The sequence below is a fragment of the Amblyomma americanum genome, chromosome 2 (assembly GCF_052857255.1).
Source record: "Amblyomma americanum isolate KBUSLIRL-KWMA chromosome 2, ASM5285725v1, whole genome shotgun sequence".
Classification (NCBI taxonomy): domain Eukaryota; kingdom Metazoa; phylum Arthropoda; class Arachnida; order Ixodida; family Ixodidae; genus Amblyomma; species Amblyomma americanum.
This window is the reverse complement of record NC_135498.1, coordinates 19,347,942-19,372,103: the sequence shown is the minus strand read 5'-3', so window position 1 is coordinate 19,372,103 and position 24,162 is coordinate 19,347,942. Positions and strand designations below refer to the sequence as shown.

The following is a 24,162-nucleotide window of genomic DNA, read 5'->3' as shown; positions in this document are numbered from 1 at the left end:
TGCCCTTTTATTTGCGAAAAAGAGGTTTAAATGAGCTCAAGAAAGCTGTGGGCCGAGGGTAATGCATTATCATGCGTTCATTTAAAACCCTGTTCGCAGAGTTAAGCGCCATTTGTTAAGGCGTAGTTCTTTTGTTCTCCACAGTCGAAAAAATAAAGACAGAACCGTGTCAAAAATACGACAAAATGGTTTTGCAGTTTTGTCGTAACGACATAATTTTCTGTTGTTTTGTAGTATTTTCCCGTAGTACTGAAGTTTTCTCTGCAGTAGTTTTCTGTAGTCTGTAGTTCTGTTCTGCTTTCCTCAAGTTCCGCAAAAATTCTGTTGTTACTGCAAGTTATTGGTCAAAAACATTGCACAAATTCTCCTGTGAGGAAAGAAAATTTTCTTCTCTCTATTTCGCGTGGGTTGCTCCTCTATTTCCGTCCCTGCGTATGCGCTGAAGCAATAATAATATACGCGTAGAAACTGCACGTAGAGAATCTTGCTTGAGGGAAACTTCAGAGAAAAGAAATGCGAACGCAAAATGAATAATTTACTTTAACATGCTGAAGAGGGGCGTCATTCACTTGTCATTCACTTGTACACAGCTGATTTTTAATAGTATCTCTTCCAAAAATTGGATAATGCTTTGTAACGACGTTCGTGCTAAGCCTATATCCGCATCTCTGCCTCGCTTTCAATTGTTCTCTATTACCTTGTATACGGAGCGTACACCATCCAAACACGATAATAGCACACTCGATTGTTTTTAACGATAACAGTGTGGCTATCTTCAATAAGCTTGTGAAGAAGTGTGAAATTGCATCACAGCAACTTTGCTTTAAGAGGTTCTCTCTGTGATTGCATTGTGCCTTCATAGGAGCTTCATATGAGCCGACGAGTTAAGACTTTGACAACTCACTTTCCAAGTGCGAAAAAGGAAGACCAGCCGGTGACGACGTAAGGGTCCCGGAAGAACCACAGCAGTACGATGATGACGAAGATGAACAGCACGGCTCCTTCGTGGAACCTTGAGAAATCGGCGCAAATTATATATCATTATATATAATTGGTTTTTTTTTTTTTGGAAAGGAAATGGCGCAGTATCTGTCTCATATATCGTTGGACACCTGAACCGCGCCGTAGGGGAAGGGATAAAGGAGGGAGTGAAAGAAGAAAGGAAGAAAGAGGTACCGTAGTGGAGGGCTCCGGAATAATTTCGGCCACCTGGGGATCTTTACCGTGCACTGACATCGCACAGCACACGGGCGCCTTAGCGTTTTTCCTCCATAAAAACACAGCCGCCGCGGTCGGGTTCCAACCCGGGAACTCCGGATCAATAGTCGAGCGCCCTAACCACTGAGCCACCGCGGCGGGTATCGCAAATTAGTGCTCTCGAAAAAAAAAAATTGAACACGAGAAAGAACATTAATGCTGCCAAGGCATCTGTGTTCAGATTTCAGGCGAAAACTCACATGGTAAAGGACCAAGTCGTTGCTCCGAAATGACTTTGGCTGCTTGACGTAGGCTTGTGCTAGGTAATTGCTACAGCCTACGAAAATGCGATTAAAATCGCCGTACAGTAAGGGACAAAAGTCTCTGGACCACGCACTCCACAAACAAAACTTATAGCTCTATTATTAACCGCGGGCTGGAGACCATACTTGTGGATGTGAAAGAAAGGGATTTTGACTTTCACCTTCACAAGTGTGGCCTCCAGCTGCTGGCTAATAATAGAACTATGGGATTAGTTAGCGGAGCACGTGGTCCACAGAATTTTGTTCCCGACTGTGCATGGCGGCTCCACCATTGCTGCGTTGATTTATATGAGGTCCATGTATACGCTAACAGAGCACGCTTTGAACTCGCAACCTAAGAGAAAAGCGAAATGTGCGCTATTCGCGTACCACGCTCTGAATATACACAGAGCAAAATTACTCTTTATAAAATTTGCAAGTAAGATTTATGGTGGGGTTTTGGGCCAAAAATTCCAAGCGGGCGACTTGGCAGGGCCCCAAAACCCTACAAGAACAGCATGAGCAGCTTTTAATACACATTTCTCGCTCTCGCCTTCATGACAAGTGTGAAAAAGAAGCATTAATTAACACCTCGCCTTTAGCCTGAAGCGCTAGAATTGAGTATCTTTAGCGAAAGGTTGGGAACGTACACAACTCTAAAAGACATTGCAGATACACCATAATGACTTTATATTCTTGTTCTTGTTTAATTTCAGTGCAGTGCAAGTGCGGGTCTGCGTTATTCGCTCAAAGCGTAAGTTACAAATTTATCGCTAATGTCTTCAGCTGTTTCAAGGGCGAATGATGTACGTCTTCCGACGCCACGTTCTTCTCTGGATTTATCGAGCAGTATTAGCTGCACAAAGATCATACTCACGTTAGTGCTCCCAGATCACTATGGCGTTTCTTGATAGCGGTTCGAACGCTTTCCGGGTTCAGATGTTGTCCGCGTAACCTGAAACGTTGTAAGCAATAACTTAAGCAAGCTGTAAAACGAAACAAAGCCCGTTTTCAGAGGTGAATGTGGCTTCAGAGCCACACTTTTTACTCAACTTGAGCGCTAGCATCCAAAGCGTCCAAATAAGACTGCGGCTCATCGTAAGATCGCGGAGTGCACGTTAGAGTTAAGTACGATTGAGATGCAATAATTCCTCAAAGCTTCTCCCCGAAATTGTGATGAGTCGTCAGAAGTGTATTCCCTTATTTAAGATGATCAAAATAGCCTTACTTGGCGTTCAGCAAACCTTACCTGGCGTATGTTTGCCGGCACAGTGAATTTCACTTCACTTCACTTCACTTTATTTCCTTAAGACCCTCGTGTGAGGGTATTACATAAGGGGTGGCACACACATAGATTAACAACAGAAAAAGTACACAAAAATTGAACGAGTTATACAAAGAAAAATGATTATCGTGATGCAAGCAAACGCGTAATTTGGTTAAGAAACATAGTTTGGCATGTGATGGCAGCAAGTTCATGGGGAAGGCCGTTCCAGTCGCTAGCAGTCCGGGGAAAGAATGATGAAGAAAAAGTTGTTGTGCGTGCTCGTGGCCGAGATACCTGCTGCTGATGTCCGGTGCGAAGAGAAAAGCGCGGTGGGGGAGGGCCGATATAGGGTTCCTGTGATAGCTCGGAATGAAAGAATTTATGAAATAGGGATAAACTAGCAATGTGGCGACGAAGTGCAAGAGTAGGTAGATTGGACTGCGATTTCAGAGCTGATATGCTGATATCAATAGAGTACGAGGAATGAATGAATCTAGTTGCCCTATTTTGAACTGATTCAAGTGAGTTAGTAAGGTATACTTGTTTCGGAGACCAGATGGGTGATGCGTATTCTAATTTTGATCGAACTAGTGATTTGTATGCGAGTAGCTTAGCATGCTGGGGGGCAGAGTGGAGATGACGCTTTAAGAAGCCAAGCGTTTTGTTAGCAGATGAAATAATGTTCGCGATATGGCTATTCCACGTGAGGTCATGACTAAGATTAACACCGAGATATTTATATGATTGAACAGGGTCGATAGGAACGTTAGAGATAGAGTAGGGGAACAGGAGAGGATTACTGCGACGGTGGAAAGATATATACTTGCATTTGTTTATATTAAGTGTCATTAGCCAGTCGTTGCACCAGTTTTGTACCAGATTTAGGTTATCTTGTAGGGATTGCTGGTTAACGGAGTCAGTAACTGTTTTGTAAATAACGCAATCGTCGGCAAACATCCGAATATGGCAATCTAATTTCTGAGGCAGGTCGTTAATATAAATTAGAAACAAAAGAGGCCCTAGGACGGATCCTTGGGGCACCCCTGAGTAAACTGGTAATAAGTTAGACATTTGATTATTAATGACGACTGATTGGGAACGGTGAGTCAAAAATTCTTTTATCCATGCTAGTATGTCAGGATGCAAGCTTAGGCAGGAAAGTTTCAGAAAGAGGCGGTTGTGGGATACCTTGTCGAAAGCCTTAGCGAAGTCGAGGAAGATTGCGTCGGTTTGGAGGTTAGCGACAAGGTTGGCATGCAGGTCATGAACGAAGATAGATAATTGAGTTTCACAGGAGTATCCTTTACGAAATCCGTGTTGTGATGAATGGAAGAAATTATTTGAGTCCAGAAACAGCATTGTTAAAGAGTAAATGACGTGTTCCATGAGCTTGCAGGGTATGCTGGTTAGTGATATGGGGCGGTAGTTAAGTGGCGAATCTTTTTTACCCGACTTGTGTACTGGAATGACCTTCCCCACTTTCCAGTCGTGGGGTATGATACCCATTGAAATGGACTGCGCGAACAGTAAGCATAAGAACTTGGCAGATGCATGGCGAGTGTTCTTTAGGACTTTTGTGTTAATTCCATCAATGCCGGTGGATGAAGAAAGTTTTAATTTATCTATTAGAAGGGATATGCCGGTTTCTGCGAACGTAACGGTTGGCATTGCAGTTGTGGGGTCATTGGTTGTCATGAGGGGTGGTGGTTCTTGTTCTTTAGTGAATACAGATGCGAAGGCAGAATTAAATATGTTAGCGCACTCAACGTCCGAAATAACACGTCCAGAATTGTCAGTCAGGGTAACAACGCGCGAAGATTGGGGATTTAAAAGCTGCCAGAATTTAGTCGGGTTATTTGTAAGTATATTTGGCACGTCGATATGATAAAAGGAACGTTTAGCGTTTTTTAGTGCGACCAAATACGCCTTTTCAGCACCGTAATATTTTTCCCATGCGCAGTCTGCTCTGCTCAGTTTGGCACTTCTGAAGAGGCGTTTCTTTTTATTTCCTAATCTTCCAAGAGTTTTGAACTATGGTCTGTGGTGGTTAGCGCGGAAGCTGCATTTGGGGATATATTTGTCAGTCAATTCATTCATTTTGTGTTTAAACACTGACCAGTTTGTGTGGATGTCTTGTTCGTCAAATGATTCCTGATAAGATGGAAAAAAGGCCTCCAATTCCGCGTTGAAGGCCTCATAGTTTCCTTTGTTGTAAAGAGAAATTGTTTTTTGGGAAGTTTCTTTTGTCATTGGAGAGAAGTTAAAGCATGCATGAATAACTTTATGATCGCTGGTTTCACGGAGGTAAGTGATAGCGTTGAGGCTGTCGGGGTAGCTAGATAGTATGAGGTCAAGAATGTTAGCAGTATCTCCGGCGATGCGTGTAGGCTGTGTTACTAGTTGCGCTAGGTTAAAGTTTAGGCAGACATCTATAAATTCACGGGATTCATCCTGTCTAAAAACAGGTTGATGAGGAGTAGACCAATTTATGCCAGGATAGTTGAAATTTCCGTAAAGGAGGATGTGTGCCTTAGGGTGTCTAGTTTTACGTTCGTTTAAAATGTTCTGCAGTTTACGGGGGAATTCGGGACTATTATGAGGGGGTCTGTAACAAACTTCAATCAATATAGATACTGGTGTGGCTCGGCAAAGGAGCCATAGTATTTCGAGGTCTGATGTGATGTTCATGTGGGAACACTGTAACTGATTGCTTGTAGCAATAAGGACGCCACCCCCTCGAGAGCTAGTGCGATCAGCACGCAAAAGATTAAAGTTTGGTAAGTTGCAAAGAACTTCAGCGTCGCTTATACTATCAGTCAGCCATGTCTCTGTCAAAACGAGCAGATTGCTGCCCGTTGAAGACACGAGACTGGACAGAAGATCGGTCTTTGAAAGCAGGCTGCGTATATTGGTATAGATAACCGACAGACAAATATTCTCTCGAGGAGTGGTATAGCAAATATTAGATTTGTGACGGTGGCGAGATAAGCGCTATGCTATTTCTGTAACCGTTTCTGTGGCAGCATCAAAGGTGTAGCGTTTTTTTTTTTTCCGAGAAAAAGTGTCTTGTACCGCAGGGAGAACAGTCCGGTTTCTGCTTTTGCTAACGCGACAAGGTGTTTGCGTGCTTTTCGAACAGGAAGGGAAAAGTCTTCTCCGATGCTAAAATCGGTGCCCTTCAACTTGGGCCCCTCTGAGAGGATAGTTTCTTTTGTTTTAGAGGACAAAAATTTTACTATAATCGGCCGTCGACGGCCTTCCTCATAGCGGCCCAAACGATGTGCACGCTCAATTTGACTTGTGTCCAAGGTTATCTGTAATTTGTCCTGACAATGGTGGATTATTAATTCTTCCGATTCAACGAGCGTTTCGCGCGAATTAGAATCCGAAAGGCCATAGAATATCAAATTGTTACGGCGTGACCTATTTTCGGTGTCATCTAACCGAGCTTCAAGGTTAGTAACAAGAGCAGCAGTTTTAGCGGAGACAGATTGGGCAGATTGTAGATCGGTTTTGAGAGTAGAGAAACCCTGGAAAACACTTTCTAGGTCAGCTACGCGCTTACTCAAATCAGAAATTGTTATGTCAATAGAACGCATCTGACGCTTAAGGTCCTGTACATCGGTGATTATTTGGTCTTGACCAGTTGACAATGTCTCCAGCTTAGCAAGAATACGGTCCAATTTATCAGGACCAGGGTTCGTCTCAATATCGCCTGACAAGAGCAGGAGGGATTTTATAACAGCTGCCAGACCATATACAGGGAATTTATTCCTGACGATGATTCAACGAGACCCACAGTGAAACTATGATGACAGGTTGATCATGTAGCTAAGAGCATGCAAAGAAACAGTTTCAAGACATTACATACCACGCGCGAAATACACTCGGACTGACTGATTCACAGATTAGACAGGGTTAATTAGCATCGTTTTGAAATCTTTGGCAAAGAAAGGAAGTAAGAGGTGCCGCAGTGGAGGGCTCCGGAATCATTTCGACCACCTGGAAATCGTTAACGTGCACTGACATCGCAGAGCACACGGGCGCCTTTTGGGTTTCGCCTTCATCGAAACGCAGCCACCGAGCCCGAGTTCGAACCCGACCACGGTGGCTGCGTTTCGATGGAGGCGAAACGCTAAGGCGTCCATGTGCTGTGCGATGTCAGTGCGCATTAAAGATCCCCAGGTGCCGGGCGCGGTGGCTGCGTTTAGATGGAGGCGAAACGCTAAGGCGGCCGCTAAGGCACCCGTGTGTTATACTGTCCGGATCCCGTAGAGTATCTGTTACGGGTCCAATTGGACTTATTTTTGGAAATGTGCCGGAAAGATTGAAAATTGCTTCACTTCCGCCGCCGGTTGGCCCGGTATTGCACTGCCTCCGGGATCGGCCTTGTCTTTAGCGCGTCTTTACTATCCTGTCTTTCTATCCCATCTTTCAACCCTCCTGCTATCTGCACGTGGTAGCGATTGTGGCTCGGCTAGAGCCAGTGAGCAGGCTTGTGCACTTTCCTTTTCTTTCTTCCTGGCAACAACAGACATACAGACAGACCGCGTGCTGTGCGATGTCAGTGCACGTTAAAGATTCCCAGGTGGTCGAAATTATTTCGGAGCCCTCCACTACGGCACCTCTTTTTTCCTTTCTTCTTTCACTTCCTCCTTTATCCCTTCCCTTACGGCGCGGTTCAGGTGTCGTCGGCCGATATTTGAGACAGATACTGCGCCATTTCCTTTCCCCAAAAACCAATTTTCCATTTTTTTTTTCAAATCGCGTAGGCACTGCCGATACATAGACCGATTCGGGCATAAAGTGCCAATATGAAACCGAGGAAACGTCGTACAATAAACATTAACATACATCAAAAAACAATGTACACGGTCCTGAATCCGCACATGTCATTTCTTCTATGAGTGGAACCATCTAAGACTCAACCGGCCGCGCTGCTGCAAGGCACTCTCAGTTCTCTAAACTTGAAATGCCTATGATTATCTTATACTGTTTCAAGCATTTCAATAATATCCCGGTGGCAGAGATTGGTACTGGTATGTAGTATGGTATCTGGGATTTAACGTCCCGAAGCGACTCAGGATATGATGAATGCCGTAGGGGAGGGCTCCGGACTAATTTAGACCACCTGGTGAACCTTAACGTGCACCGACATCACACAGCACACAGGCGCCTTTTGCCTTTGCGTTCTGCCTTCAATGAAACGTGGCCTCCGGGACCAGGATTGAACCCCGGTCCTGCTGCGTGCAATGAACACTGACCTTTTGGGCACGAACTGGAAGTAGAGGTAGAGCCAGGCGAAGGCCACGCATACGATCATGACCGGCACGTTGTATATCATCCAAGTGGCGAAGCTCAGGCTGCCGGACTTGGGGTACAGTCTGCAGTGCAGAATCGGAATGACACCATGATATGTAATACATGGCAAAAAGGTGCGACAGACAATGTATAGGACCATTTTTTTAAATTATTCGCAAAAATGATTGGTTTTGAAGGAGTAGCTGTCTCGCTTTCCGGTGGACACCTCAGCCACGCCGTGAGGGAGGGGAGGAAGGAGGTGGTGAAAGAAGAAAGAAGGAGTTGCATTAGTAGATATCAAAAAGAAAAAAAATGAGAGGAAGAGAGGAGAAATGAGCGGGAGAAGGAGAGTTTGGGAAGATGTTCAGGCAAGTGCGAGCGCGCCACACTTTTCCTTATGTCCGCCACTGCGGAGAGGCCCTTGACTGCTTTATACGCCATACTGGGCCCTGCGAATCGACACATAAGCTTTGCGGGGAGCCCGAGGGCGCGGCTTCGTCAGAATGTCGGAATGAACGGAAGCTCCGAGATCGCGAAGATGTTGCTGGTTGTGCAACCGGGGATGGAACAGGGTGCAAACGCCAGCGTTAGGCGGCAGTGGATGCAGCCGAGAGGAAACTGCGTGGTCGGGATGCTGCACGTCAGCGGGGGGCCAGAGCCCGCTAACGTGCGGCGGGTGGGATAGAGGATGAACGAGCTGGGAACGCTGGCCGCAAACGTGCTGCACGACAAGACTCTGCAGATCCCAAGAACTACGTACCACCGACATTGTGCCGCCTCAACAATGGCAGCCTGTTCGTTAGCTCATCTTGTTTCAACTAGGGATTGGAATAAACTTTCCGCCGCTACTGTCATCGATTGTAGCACGACCACTTCAAGCGCTAAATTGAACAAATCATCCATAATTAGACGCCCACATCTCATTCAAAACCCCTTTACAGAGGCATTAATATAAAAACGTACAGCACTGAGTGTCACCGAAGTTATCGCTGATATTCGCTTCACAGGTGGCAACCGTCCTATGAGTTATTTTTATTATTTTGAAATCTACTTTAACTTGTAATATGTTCAATAAAAGCCGCTCTGACAAAAAAAGTGGGGAACAAAAGCAAAGGTCGACAAACCGTTTTGAAACACCACTGTTTAGGCGGAAAACAGTAGCCTTTTTAATCACCTGAAACTCTATTTTTTTTGTGCTTGTCTATGGCATTGACAAGCACAGTTTTCTCATGCGAGCGACCATTTTTGACACAGTTTAATAACTGTCTCAGAAGAGCAGGATATGCCACAGGCCGGAAAGCGCCAGCCTCTTGGCTTCTTGCAACGCAAAAAAAGTTGCGAGCATGCGTGCAATCATGCGCACCCGCAAACAAGTGCTCCTGATGGAATTTAGGAAGATGCGTCTGTAAGCTGGCTTCTTACAGAAATATGTACTTGAGTGTCTGTATTATTTATTTATTTATTGTGGTATTACACATCGACCATAGGCATAGTTGTAGGGGGGACATATATCACAGAAAGGGAAAACGCGAACAGTGGTTAAGTGAGTAATGCAGGCTGTAACTAAAGCGAACGAGGCTGACCAGCAACGAAAGCATTCATGAGGAGTTTACGTCATGTTTCGTGAACGAAACCTGGCGCATCTTGTACAGCGATACATACTGCTGCCTTTAACGCGATGAAACCGCCTCGTCTTCACATGGGTCCAGACTATGAGGCTGCGACACGTCACACCTCCCCATCCGACAATTAACTCACTCGTCGACGAGCCCCATGACGACCAGGTTGGGAGCCGTACCGATGACCGAGCCTGTGCCTCCGATGTTGGATGCGTACGCGATGCCCAGCAGCATGGCGTGCCGGTACTTCTCATAGCTCGACGTCCTGCGTGATGACGTCAGAGTAATTCAGAACAGCATGAAACGAAACGGCAATCACAGCACATCATTAGAAGCTGGCACAATAACAGCAGGACAAGCAGTACTGTATACAGTAGTGAGAACAAATGGCGGGATGCCACTGAAAGTCACCAGTGAAAGTTTTCAGCGCCATATCTTGAGTACGCTTTTACATACAGATCCATTTGCTCTGCATACATACACGAAATTTACCGCATGAGATCTTTGGATTGAAGGTAGATTGTTAGCTCAACTATTATTTCTCCCAACAATTATATTTATACAAACACGGGCTCATTTTGCGCGGAATGCCACCCAGTAACGCTCCATTGGCGATACGTTCTTGACCCATGTATCGTAAACACAAGTCAACGCTTCCGTCACGCAATATACCGGTACCCGTTAAAGATTCGCTTGTGGGCGCCCAGAGTGAAATTTTTTCGCCTCCGAATACGTCCCGATCGTCTAGAGTGCCTAGCGAAAATGCTGCCGTATACTCTAGCAAAAGGTTGGCCCAAGGAACATGCACAAAAACCATTAACGCCCTTTCACGAAAGAATACTTTACTGAAATCGTTAAGCCTTCGCTGCCTGATGCGTACGGTACCGGCCATTATGACAGAAAGCCCCCATTTGGTATTCGCTTAATGCTTACTCCCCAATTTGAATTTGACAGCGCTTTGAATGCCTACTAAACTCTTGCTTCCTGCTGAAGAAATGTTACCTATCTTAGAACAGCAAACAGAGCGAGAAATGGGACAGAGGGGCTATATATACATAAGCGCTATCAAATTGTGGTTTATGTCCAGCGATGCGTAATATGAGCTTGGAGAAACAGAGAAAGATGTAAGCCTAAAAACATATGGTGCATGGTGCAGACGGTTACGTGACGGAGTCAGTTACCCTCCTTCGCGATGCTCTAAAAAGACTAACATCCAGCCAAGCCGAACACCATACACGCGTGAAGACGAGCCATGTGGTACGTAAGACTAACGGTGACATCATGAAGGCATCGACTGTTCAGTTATAGTTAGCTGTTTGTTCCTTGTTGTTTTAAACATCACGGTACGTGAGCCTTTTCGATGCGAGCTTTTCGGCTGAATATTTATTTTGCAGTCTTTAGAAGCCACAGACTAATGGAATTTCTGATGATAATTCAGCGTCAAATAAGGCGCACCAGTGTTGAACGTCGCCAAAGCAGTCAGCCTTTCTAGCTAAGTTGCTCGACCAGGCACGGGTCCAAGGCCCCCTCACCCCGAAATCGCTCCCCCCCTTCCCCCAGCAGTGTTATTGTTAGGCATGGGCCCTGCCCCCCCCCCCCCCCCCCCCCTTCTACCGGGCTTCGCCCTATACAACTGCCTCGGGCCCCACCCCAAAAAAATTTCAGGCTACATGCCTGTGTTCAACACTATACAATTTCTGGCATAGTAACTGCTCTATGAGGGTAAAAGGAAATTGAGGTGACACATGTGTATTTCCTCAGTTACTGGTCAGTTACACGAAGCTATGTTGTCATTAATTTTCAGTGGCGCCATACCTCTGCGTAGATAATTATTATGAATTCTTATAATTTTGTATTCGTGAGCCATTTTGTTCCGGAAGATGGCTTACTATACTGTCTTTGTGACCCGGTGGTGCGAAAATTTGCCTTAATTTGCAATTACAATTTAATCTGAGACCCCTACCTGCGTTCTTAGGCACTGGCGTAGCTTTGCTAAAAATATTTTTCAAAATAACTTTATGAGAAGTGTTGTGAAACTAGGATCAACCTGCTGCCTCTCAGAAACTCAAAAGGGACAAACACGACAGAAACGAATGGCATGGTAATTTTCTCATACTTTTGGGCATCTTCTTTGGTCTGGATCTCGAAATTTTCGACAGAGGCGTCAGCGTTGTCTGCGGGAAAAGCTTCGTTGGTGTAGCCACTTTCTGGGGAGCCTGCGTTTTTGGTTACACAGATCAAAGTACGCTTTACACAGTAATAGAGTGAATGTGCTTGACTTCTGCGGCACGTGCTGCTAACTTGCTCTTTCATCTTCCTATCTCAAAGTAACACATGCGTATCTCTTAACTGGTTTCTCGTGGATAAAGCGACTCGCGAACAGCGCACGAGAGATTAGATCTGCCGGTTATACTGCATACGCTTAACTATTGCTCGCGCTTATCTACTGACTTCCTCTTAGGCGTACGCGTGTATGGCCGCCTTGAACTCGCTCAGTCTGTAAAGACTGTACGTAGAAACATAGGGAAACAAAATAAGATAAAGATGGCTGCTCCTTAGAGCTCTTTTGTTTCTTTTATTCCTTGCATCTCTCTACCGTTTTTTAAATACGTTCTTTCAATCCGTGATCTGCCTTCTCACGTATGCAGTCTGAATTTATTCGTTTTTTTAAATCACAGAATTAAAACATGATCAGGAAGGGAGCCCGGCCTCTCCTCATAGCACAGGTATTCAAGAAGCATAATGTAATTTTTACCAAAAATGTTAAATAAATGTGGCGATTTCAGTCAACGCCGGCTGTGTTGCTACTGCACGCCGTATCACATAGATGTGAAGAATTAAGGTTTCAAAAAAAGTACTTCGTGCTGCTCACCGCTCCTGAGATTCTCCTCAGTGTTTTTCTTGCAAATCTCGCTGACGACAGCGTCTACGATGGGCAGCACCATGAGCGTGGTCGCCATGTTGCTCAGCCACATCGACAGGAACATCGAGGTGAGCATGAAGCCCAGAAGGAGCCTGCGAAAGTCGGAGAAGACAAATCGGCGATGAAAGAGCAAACAACGTTAGGTACACGACTGGAAGGCCAAATTATCTGACTGCAGGCGTTGAAAAAAAAAAAAGACGTACGCAGAATTCCAGGTCCGTAAATACAAGGCCAGCATTTGCTCAGGCATATCGAATGCTCTTTTTCTTTATTCAGAAGGCAGATCTGAAAGAAACCTTGCTTAAAACGTGTTCAAAGCTCGAAGGGACTCCCATATATTTCAATTTTCTCCAAGCGGATGCCTGTAATTGACTACTGCCTCCGCTACCACAGCAAGCCTCATGTAGAGAGTGGTCTCTGATACACCGAGGTATAAATTCATAATACGCCTACTTCTGAGTCCCTGGTCTGGATGACATCTCGTCCTACGGCTGCAACTTCCAGATATTGCTTTCCTGTCTCAGGCTAATTACAGGCCCTCGGACAACTTATCCGTTGTGGTTCCTGCATTATAATCTCTTGCAAAGCACCCCTCTAATCCTCACAGAATCTCATATCTTAGAGGTCCCAAATAAAATAAGTGGCGACGGCACCGCGCTTCCATGGCAACTGAAACTCACCACAGCGTTTTAGTGCCGATGATGAGCAGAATGCGTAGAGCAATCCTGTAGTGAAGGTTGCAGTTTTCTACGGCTGCTGCGATGATCATCCCCGCCAGGTACATCATGATGACATCCTACAAGTATCAACGTTCGTTTTACTGTATTAGTCTACTCTTTAGGACGACGTGGCCAATGATGTAACCACGAATGACACTTTGTGACTGAGTGGACGTTTGAGCATATGCCTATGTATTATTACCAATACTTATCAGCATGTACCCACAGAATGTAGAACATCAGGATTGAAATCGTTCGTGAGCGTCCCCCCTACCTCATCCCCTCAAAATATATGAAAGAGCTTGATTCTTTTTGTTTTCATTGGCTTCCGTTTGAAAAAAAAAATTCTCTGGAGGCACTTAGATATCTCTTAACTGCGGGAAGGCGAAAGCCGTTTGCGACTCACTGCACTGATTTGAATTGGAGTGGTGACGTCACGCTGCGCATGCGCAATTGTTGCTTGGCGGTGGATCACTCCACTCTCCACAGTGGGAAGTTGGCTCACAGTCCAGATGGCAGGTTGTGATCACGTCACAAGGTCATGTGATATATGATATATCGGATGGACACGGTCACGTGACCTAGGATGTAACGCACGGACGCGAGTATGAGCCATTAAAGGCCTTCGCCTTAATACAGTCACGCAATTCTTTGAAAGATCGCACTCCGCATCCAGAGCACTAGAAGCCCAATCAGGCGAGTTATTTCACTATATAAGCCTCGCTGATTTCTTGGTCCTCCCATAGCTGTCGGCTCGCTAACCATAGTCTACTAAAACGATATTTAACAAGGTAGGTTCAGATGCGTTAGCGGCTGTACGCTATGCTTTGCCAGTGTCCGGTTAAACACAACCGCACCTTCATGTATGGCGCCGTTGCGCTGGCCGTGTCCAGAACACCGAAAAGCGGGAACAGGCAGACAGGCAGCAGTGACGTCACAGAGAGGTGGACTACTTCGAACATCCAGTACACTGCCATGAGCAGGATGACGTAGGCGCATCGCGTCTCCTGAAAAGTAAAAAAAATACAGCGTTTAGCCGAGCTCAGCTTTTCAGCAACGCCATTTGAACTATTCGATGTCGCATCCCAGAGCTCCAGCAAGAGCGAAGGTCGATCTTATATATAAGTCGCAACTCCCCCGAACTGCCTAAAGTTGAAGGGATTTCGCTCATGTCCAGAGAGTGCGTTTAACTGTATGTATCATGTAAGGAAGTTCTGAACAAAGAAGCAAGCAAGCTTAGTATTACGGAGGAGGACAGAAACTTTAAGTACATGACTCGTTTCCGACAGTTGCAGGGCGACGTCTGACTCGCTACAGGAGTGACGACGCCTCTGGCTGACACGAGTGAATTTATTTCCACGACGGCGGTCTGGACTCTCGCCCATTGGCCTTTGACGTAAGCACGCTACTTGTGCTAATCTCGGCAGTATTTTTAGATGCTTCATAAGCATACTTCCCATAGATGTACACTGCGTGACACTATTATATTTAGTTAAGCATATAGCCGAGAATGGCGCACAAACCTTACATTATAGGTGCGTGTCGTGTCTGTTACTATGCAGAATTGTTATAGCCCATACGCGGTACTCAATGCTTAAACTCAGTGTCGACTTTCGCGGGATACTTCTCTAATGCTTTTACAACGTTTTTTGGAGAAGTTTAGTCCAACGTGGAAGTTTGTTTAGGAGTGGTATCCCTACTACTCAAAGCGTAGACTATGCGGAAAGCGATACTAACCAGTCAGCGTGTTTTTTTTTCTTTTAAATTAGGCGCGTCAATTTAAGCAGCGACGCAACTCTCACCTTGGTGTCCTGGAAGATGAGCAAGGGAGAGAGTAGTACGGGCGCCAGGAGTGCCAGGATGCGCCGCCAATGGCAACGCATGAACCAGATGACCCGCTTTGTTGCCGCAAGGCCGTCGCCGCTCGGAGCCGCCATGCCGTCGGTATGTGGTGGTGGCAATGCTTCTCCCGGAGGAGATTCAGAGGCGTCTTCGATCGAGTCGTCGGGATGATGGCGGTTTCGAGCGCGAACAACCTGCACCGGTCCTCCAGGAGTCACTGTGGATAACCTCAGGCACTCTCCAGCGACACCGCACACCTGAGCGTCCGTCTGGTCGGCTTCATCGTCCTGTCTCGCCGGGCTGTACCAAGGCTGTGTGCCGCGGAGACGGCGCTGCACGTAGGACAACATTGAGACGTTTTCTTGACCGAAACAACGCTCTCGTCACGGTATTCTCTAACCTGAGACGTTCATCGCGAAAGCGGTACACCTTCCGGGGAGCGTCTACATGCACAGACTAAGCGTCCATGCGTATTTACTGACGCGATGTGGCGCCAGCGAGTTTCGCTGTGTGACTACACCTCTTGACACTAAGCCAAGACGGATAGCGGCAGCCTGCCTGTTTTTGCCGACAAGGCGCTAGATATGCCACGGTCGCTCAGGAGAGATGCACAAAGGTAACAAGCTCCCTAGCCCAGAAAGTACAGCTGACGTTTCTTCCGTCACTTGGAACGGGCTGCGTAGAGCGCAAGCGAACGGAAGCAGCAAACGCAGCGAGCGGCCCTGATGAAAGTAAACTCTCTCGCTCGTGACACGGGCGCTGTGAGTACGCAAGCGTTCAAGCAGCACAGATCCGGGCAACTGGGCGCCCGTCTAGGCAAGGCGAGCAACTGGACTGGTCGCGTCTATACGTATACATTCCGTTCACGTTTCTAAGCGATCGGCGACGTCGGGTACGCGCGGAGGCGAGGCGGTTGCCCTCGGCGGTGCAGTGGCGAGCGGGACTTCCTCGATAGATTACTCCGCCCATGAATCGTAATTGCCGCGTCTAAGCCCGGCCTCCGTGCGTTTTATGATTGTTTTTTATTTCCTTTTGACTCTTCGGTCGCGTGTTTCAAAGTCACAAGATCACAATCATTGCACACAAAGATGATTAAAAATTAAATCGTCGGATTTTCGGAAACCCGCCGCGGTGGCTCAGTGGTTAGGGCGCTCGGCTACTGATCCGGAGTTCCCGGGTTTGAACCCGACCGCGGCGGCTGCGTTTTTATGGAGGAGAAACACTAAGGCGCCCGTGTGCTGTGCGATGTCAGTGCACGTTAAAGATCCCCAGGTGGTCGAAATTATTCCGGAGCCCTCCACTACGACACCTTTCTCTTCCTTTCTTCTTTCACTCCCTCCTTTATTCCTTCTCTTACGGCGCGGTTCGGGTGTCCAACGATAAATGAGACAGATACTGTGTCATTTCCTTTCTCAAAAAACCAATTATATTTGCAGAGCGGGTAACTAACGCCAGTAACGAACCTAAACGAATATTCTTAGGTTTATACAAATTATCAGTTACCGAACAATCCGAACACATCCGACACTCCTAAGAGAGTAACTTCAGTTTTATATGCGCACGAAATGATCATAAATGAAACAGCGCTGTAATTACAAACATGGCTGGCTCGGAGTACACAAACAGACAGAGGGAGAGACTTTCTAAGCACGTAATATAGCAGTTGCAATATTTATGTATTAGTATCGTATTGTGCACTTTAGTCTGATCAAGCAACGCAAGCGATGAACATAGTTTAGTTCCAGGTGGTCGATGAAGAATGGCCACTGCTTCTCAATAAACACACAGCCGTCCGTTTATATAGATGAAGAAAAATAACCGCATGAAAGAAATTTCCGGTTCTCCAAGCTGAAGTGGCAAGTCGCCCCGTGGGAACAGAAGAGTATTTAAGATATGCTGCGGCGATAAGGAAAAAGAAACAGCGAAAGGTGTTAACTGCTGAACGTCTGTAGAAGACTGCCGGTAGACAGAGGAAGTGGGTTTGGCTAATACAGGTGTGCCCACAAGCGAATCAATTTATCCCCCCCCCCCCCCCCCCCCACCGTTCGGGCACACGCGCGTGCTCGCGTGTATGTGCCGTCTGCGTCGGCTTTCACAATAGAAAATTCCAATCGTCATGCGTCGAGGTTATTTGCATTTTGATTTTTTTCGACATTGCAAGCATGAAGAAACTACAAGCCATCATTGTATAAGCGACGGCCTGTTACAGGAACTTCATTCTGTGCGGTTCGGTGGATTAGCACAGACGTGACGCGAGTGGTCACGCAACCAATAGGAGAAGAGAAAGTCGCAAGTGGCGGATAAGGAGGAAAGCGTGAACAGATGCTGGGACCGGCAGAGAGGGGGCGCTGCAGCTTTCCCTTTCCCAATGCCAGCGAGGGCAAGTTACTCGAGGAGGATCCAGAGCGCTAGTTGATTTAGCAGCGGTCGCCACTGCATCTCGAAAGCGCCAGTTAACAGAATGTCGGCTGAGATATCGGAAAAACAGGCTGTTATGTCGCCGCTTAGCGCCAGGCTGCATGAGGCCGTGAAAGGTCTGCGGGGTTTGTTGCGTGCTCAGTCAAGTTCGGAGTTAAGTTTAATTCAAACTCGTTAAGCGGGTTAAGTGGTCCAAATTCACAGCGTAATGGGCGAGTCATATACATCGGCCTTACAGCCATGCACAAATGACTGAGAATAAACGTTCTATACTATTCTATCTTATTATATTGTGCTGTAATGCAAAATTCTTTACAGTTTACCTGGCGTTGCGGGCGCACTGAGGGTACAGTACTGAAACGTGTAAGATAAGTATAGCGGAGCTGTAAAGCGAGCGCTTGTCGAATTAATTTCAAGGACTCTGCATTTTTTCTTAACGATTTTTTTATTGCTTATACTATTTTCATGCTAAATATAAAAAACAAATAATCCATCCTTCCGTAAGCTATAGCGATGTGACATTATTCCCACTGGCTTTAATATCAGCGCAATAACTTTTGAGCAGTTTCATAGCCTCTTCATGGACGTAGTGCTGAGCGTATTTACAAAGGGACTTTCGAACTCGAATAAGTGTAGCGAATATCCCGTGTGCTGCGCTAAAATAGTGGAAGTCCTCACATTTACACTCAGTAAAAGAACAAAACCTCTATGCGTTGTTTGAACCCTGAAACTTGCGCATAAAACGAAACATTTCCCCGGGTGTCGTTAAATTCTCCGAGTGCTTTCGCGCCATCTTCCGAGGGGAAGGGGGGAAGTTTATGTCGAATATGTGAAACCTTGTCGCACCAACAAAACTCAAGTGTTCGAGAGGAACAAGCAACCTGACCGTGCTCTTGATAAGATATAGGCTCGGCAGCTGCACCAAAGATTCAGTGCGTATTTTGGTTTATGGTGGTTTACGTCCCAAAGCGACTCAGGCTATCAGGGATGCCGTAGTGGAGGGCTCCAGAAATTTCTACTACCTGGGGTTCTTTAACATGCGCTGACATCGCACAGCATGTGGGTCTCTAGAATTTCGCCTCCATCGAGATTCGACCGCCGCGGCCGGGGTCAGTAGCCGAGCACCATAACCACTGAGCGACCGCGGCTGTTGAAGTTCTGAGTTTTCTTTAGGTTTCTAGTTTTTCGTAGCATAAGGTTATGTGTATATCCTTCCTTTAGTTCCTACACTGACCGCGGTAGGTCTGCTACGGCTACGCTCTGAAACCAATGAGCACCAGCGCGCGGTTTCGATCCCGTCTGTGGGGTCTGCATTTAACTGGAAGCGACATGCCGAAACGGTCGTACACGCTAAGAATGACGGCACTTCGAGGAACCCCTTAGGGGCGGGATTAACAAGCCCTCCCCTACTGCGAGCATCGAGCCCAGTGTTGTCGTGACATATTAAATACATCACGCATTTACCAACCGATGTTTGCTCCATATTGAGCGCTGTGATATGAGTCAGCTCGCAAGACTTACTACACATGAAACCATGAAGTCAAATTATGGATAAGACTGCACTCGCCTTGCGTCGTTTTTGCGCTTCTGCCGAGAAAACAAATTTTCTCTCTTGGAATCTGACTTGAAGACTCCAAATGTTGCGTACACGCAGAGGCCGAAATACTTAAGAGAACTCGGTCTGACCTAGCACTCAACTGAGAGGTTTGAATGGGGATGCCTGCACTAGTATCTAAAACGCACGCCAAGTGCGGAGCCATTGTGTCTCGCATGTAGCTTGACGGTATTTCCGCTGCCTCGCTGATCTTATCTCTGAAGCCATTCACCTCGTGATTCCGCCATTACCGCCTGCCTCGGACAGTAGTGCAAGCACGTGGACGCGATGGCCATAACGAGCGCAAGCCAAGATACCGGTCTTGTGACGTCGTGGCATGTCTGGCACATGTCACACGTCTGCGGGGTTGGCCAGCAGCTACGATACGCGCAGTGGCGCTTTTATTGCAGCAGTATCACAGCCTCACGTTGTCGTGAATGATTGGAGCAAAGCTTGTCAAACTCCGTAACAAAGCAAGGCGCTCGTATGCACCATCGAATAATTGGTTCTGGCGAAAGTGGGGACGTGTGCAACGTTAGATATTTAGTAATGAGGAGGTCAGGTTAACGAATGGTTAGGTGCCGATGTAGTGCTGTGGACTATTAGGTTTGATGTGGTGTATAGGGCTCCATCGGGAGTACTCTAACCAGTGATCGAAACATCAGTACACTATCATTTCTCCATTTCGCCTCCATCGAATTGGGGTCGCCGTGAACGTGGTCTAATCTGCAGGCCCTGCTCAACACCTTAACGCCGAAGCCAGTGGGCCGCACTTCGGATATTTGTGCAATGTAACCACGCAACTAATAAAGGAGACAGGGCGGCTGATTGTCTATTACCTTAGACAAAATACTGTAGTCCTGCGTTTTTCTGTACGATAGATGTATGGGAGACATTTCTCAAAGTCATGTCCTCTGTCGCCATCGGGTGGCCGTCGCCCACGTACGTCACCCCCCCCCCGCCCCCTCCCCCTCCCCCCCCCCCCCCGATGGCTATTTACTGCACCGGGCTGCTCTGACACTGAGAGCCACAACTCCAGCAAATTAGGAAAAAAAAATTGAAAATTGCAAAATTGCGAGATACTTTTATGGTAATATTAAAGGTGATAACACATTTTTCTGATATGTAGTAAAATCTTTTTTTTTAAGTGTTTCCATCGGTCGTAACTAACAGTTAAGACTCCCATAGAAAGCCAACGCTGAACGCTTTTGGCGATGGCAAAAACGTTAACAGAAAAAAAAAAAATGACTGCCGCCTGGTGAACTATACATGTACTGATCGTTATAGTGAAATCTTCCATTATGTAAAAAAAAAGCGTTAATAAATGGTTTCCCGTTAAAAAATGCTTTTGTCCAGAATCGCTGGATATGTATGCACTATAAAGCTTTCCTGTGGCTAACGCTAATGTCGCGGCATAAACGCTACAGGCATTCCCACACCAAAAGTCACTAAAAACTCCAACTAACATTAACATCACACGTCAACCGAACTGTTGCTGCAATTCGCATTAGAAGAAGTGACGTCCGGTCACTTTTTAAGCGTTCTTAACATTTCGATAACATCTCTTATTTTGCCTCCACAAATTTTCCAGCCACTTGAACCACGTCTTGCGAGCAGTCGCGACATCTGTGAAACCCTCAGTTCAGATACTACTCGTAGAAAAGACGCAAAGTCCGCAGCGATACCGTTGAGCTAAATAGGACTCGTCAGCGTGGGAACTCCAATCGTACGGGTGTTATATCAACTCAACAGTACGTTATCGTAACGCACGATAAGGATAGAGCAAAAAGCACAGAACGCCTTATGTCTACAAAGCGAAGCCTCTCGGGATGCAACACTGGGATGAGATCGAAAAGAATGAGCTGAGTATGCTTGAAAGCTTCTCACAGAACGAAAGCGTGTTGCATGCAGCGATTTTAGCGCTCAACTACGCTGCGCAACGCTTCAGTGCATACCTGAGCCAATACTCGCTCGGAATTATCTGGTCAGCACAGGCTTAGGACGACAATGTGTAAAGAAACCGCCTGATTTCAAAGTACTCTCTAATTGTTAAGACCAAATAGTGCAAAGCTCCCTTCCACTCCTGCAGAAATTCGCGTTCACTTCGAGACGATGAAAGTTACACCGTTAAACAAGCCGGACATCAAAAGCATAAAGTGCGTCATGACGCAGCTTGGCGCTGTACACGACCTGACGCCGGTCAAGACACATATTTGGTGTCCGCGTTACCGATATAAGAGCCTATTCTTCCATCAAGAACCCTTGAGCATCCAATGTGGCAAATCTCAAGCTTCCATGCTATTGACAAGCAGAGATTGCATTCTTTTCGTACATGCTTGAGCGCATCCGACAAGATCTCCAGAGATCAAGGTGACACTATATATGCCTTTCTAGACTTTGTCCGGATTGCATAGAGATCATTAGAATATTAAAGAGCACAGGCTTCAAGATAGCCCCTTGTGGAACACCTCTGGATTTTTTATATCTTGCAGAATTCACTCCATTTAGTACTAAAAAAAAACTGTCTGTTTTCAAGCTCCAGCCCTTCCTTTAATCTCGTCGCCCTACCACCAAGCTGCAAGACATAAGGAATTGAGGCTTATATTATCACCGAATGGCTTAATAAAACCATTCTAATAAAAAGAACAGCAAGCACAGATTTAAGCTATTCTGTACCGCTAACACCTGGCTGCGCAGGTTCTGCTTCCATCAATGGTCCGTAGGCCACAGCGCCAAGTACCGTGCAGTCGCCAAGCAGAGTGTTAATAATCAAGCGCTCCTGGCACTTTCGGGAAGTTTAGAAGAACGACGGCATTTCTGCGTACGTATGCTGTCTAGGCCGTCAGGACGCCACAGGTGCTGCTGGGGCACGTCCTGGAGACAACCCTGTTCAGATATCTGCGGACTTACTACAGAAGATACATGCTCACGTTTGATTTCGACCGACTGACCGGTGGTCGAAGCTAATTGTAATACTGAGCAATGATACCTACCAGTCTGACGCCAGTGGAAAAACTAGGACAAAACTTTTTCCAGGAGCGCTGCGTGTGCTCAAAAATATTTTTTGCTTGCTTGTTCGCAAGATATATGACGACATACAGACGACACTGTTTCAGTTCATGCACTGCTCCGCCTGCTGATACATCGGAAATTCTTCTGAAAGTATCTCAAACACTTTCCTCCTCGGCGCTGAAATGTTTCTGAAGTCATAGATTCTGTATTGTAATGCGAACCGCAACTACATAAGTTAAACGTTGACGCTACTGCGACTCTAAACCACGCTCGACATTTTCTTCCAGTTATTCGCAGACTTCTCCGGCACGCGCAGAATGCGAAGCTGCAGTCTGAAGTCAGTCTCGCCTTCGTGACTGCGACGAGACATTTTTCTCTTCGCAGTTGCTCTGAAGACAATGGGAAGAAGACTCCGGCTGTCACACCTTCTCGGAACATCGGAAAAGATGTGAAGCATTTGTTTATGTGTAGCTTCTTCTTTCGTTGCTCTGCCTTCTTCAGCCAAGCGCTAGGCTTTGTTCACCAAATCATCAATCACCTCGAAGTTGCACTTGCCCCATAAGGCGGAGCTCAGAGGACCAGAGCCAGATGACAGTCTTTATACGCTTGACTGCAGACTCTGCAGGCAATACATCACTCCCCGCTGCGGCAAAGCCTCCTCGCAAACGTCCCCATTATTTTCTGCTTCCTTCATAATTTTTTTTCTGCTATTTTTACGATTCCTATACAGGAATAAGTCCGGCTGCTGAAATTCCAAAACCAAGAGACGGATTCCGCGCTTTCTAGCTTACCTAAAAAAGAATCTTGCAAAGGTCTAATATAACAACCACTCCAAATCAGTGCTGACCTTGCGCCGGCAGAAATGATTTGGCTCGGCTATCTAATGTATTCGAACCCACGGCTGAACGAGGCATCATGCCGCGCTGACGGCTGCTGCAGGCGGTTCCGCCAAAGCAGTTCCTGCAGGCTAGCGGGGCTTATACATTAAACGTTTTTTTTTAGAGTGCAGACAGACGTCGCAAACTTGACACGCTCGTCCAGCCGTTCCAAGCTGGCGCGTGATCGTACGCATGTAAAGCATCTGATGTGCAGAGTGGTGCGCGTTGAAACAAACGCGTGCTCAGACGTAGCCTTTAAGTCAGGCGCTAAAATTTTACAAATTTAACTGAATGCTTGGAGCAAAATTGTTCTCTCCAGAAAATTAAGTTTTAATTCACCGACAACTGCGCGGCCAACACCGCACAATAAAATGGGATAATATTTAAAAAATTACAGCGCAGAAAACGGGGACTTCAAGGGTAGAAAACACAGGACAAGCGCTGGCTCTCAACTAAAGTTTAATCACAGCAAACAGGTAAATATAAGCGAACAGGCAACAACCAAACATTAAAAACACAAGGCACGTGCACTATGTTGGGTCAAGATAGGCAACCTCAGTGTCACTCAGGAGCAGGGATAGTTTGTCCCCTGAAGTCCCCGGTTCATGCGCTGTAAATTTTTAAATATGTATCACCAACTCGCCCGCCTTGCTATCGTACTGAAAATGGGATAAAATGAGCAGACGATCACACGATCTCACGTGACGATCTTGCTAAGCAGTGGGGATTTTGCCTCAATGATGTTACGATTAAACCCTCTCTAAATTATGGTGCTTCTGGAGAGTAAATCGATTTCACACTGCGTCTTTGGCTTCGATTACGCGCTCGGTTACTCATTCCGTTGCAGCGTGGGCTTTTAGCGGGTGGAAGCCCTTGCGAAGGGTAGAGTTAAGTGGGCTGGTGGGCGGCGCAAAACAATGCCCTCACATCACGGAGGAATACCACCAGCTTTGACGTCAAATCACACCCAGTAAACCTCGCAACGCAAATAGCGTGATGGGTTCGCTATGTTCAAGGCAGTCCTCATTCCGTTATTCCCAAAAGCATTGGGTTTCGGAGAAACAGATAGCTTTCCGAGCAGTGCTCTGCC

At 46.4% G+C, this 24,162-nt stretch overlaps 1 protein-coding gene and 1 pseudogene across 7 annotated transcripts in view; one reads left to right on the top strand and one right to left on the bottom strand.

The window, feature by feature from the left end:
• The window catches only part of LOC144120724 (Na(+)/citrate cotransporter-like), a 44,000-nt gene that overhangs the window by 6,358 nt on the left and 13,480 nt on the right, over positions 1–24,162 (bottom strand). For 3 of the 7 annotated variants that reach the window (XM_077653382.1, XM_077653385.1, XM_077653379.1), the window contains exons 2-10: positions 15,131–15,502; positions 14,186–14,335; positions 13,290–13,405; positions 12,559–12,701; positions 11,803–11,902; positions 9,826–9,951; positions 8,031–8,150; positions 2,377–2,454; positions 905–1,012 (exon numbers count right to left, since the gene is read on the bottom strand). In XM_077653382.1, coding sequence (XP_077509508.1) covers positions 905–1,012; positions 2,377–2,454; positions 8,031–8,150; positions 9,826–9,951; positions 11,803–11,902; positions 12,559–12,701; positions 13,290–13,405; positions 14,186–14,335; positions 15,131–15,265 — 1,076 coding nt within the window. In that variant the 5' untranslated portion in view covers positions 15,266–15,502. Of the gene's footprint in view, positions 1–904; positions 1,013–2,376; positions 2,455–8,030; positions 8,151–9,825; positions 9,952–11,802; positions 11,903–12,558; positions 12,702–13,289; positions 13,406–14,185; positions 14,336–15,130; positions 15,881–19,155; positions 19,283–24,162 lie in introns of those variants that run through there. The other 4 variants (XM_077653384.1, XM_077653383.1, XM_077653380.1 and 1 more) reach the window with 4 other exon arrangements.
• On the top strand, positions 7,022–7,163 carry LOC144122227 (U2 spliceosomal RNA; annotated as a pseudogene).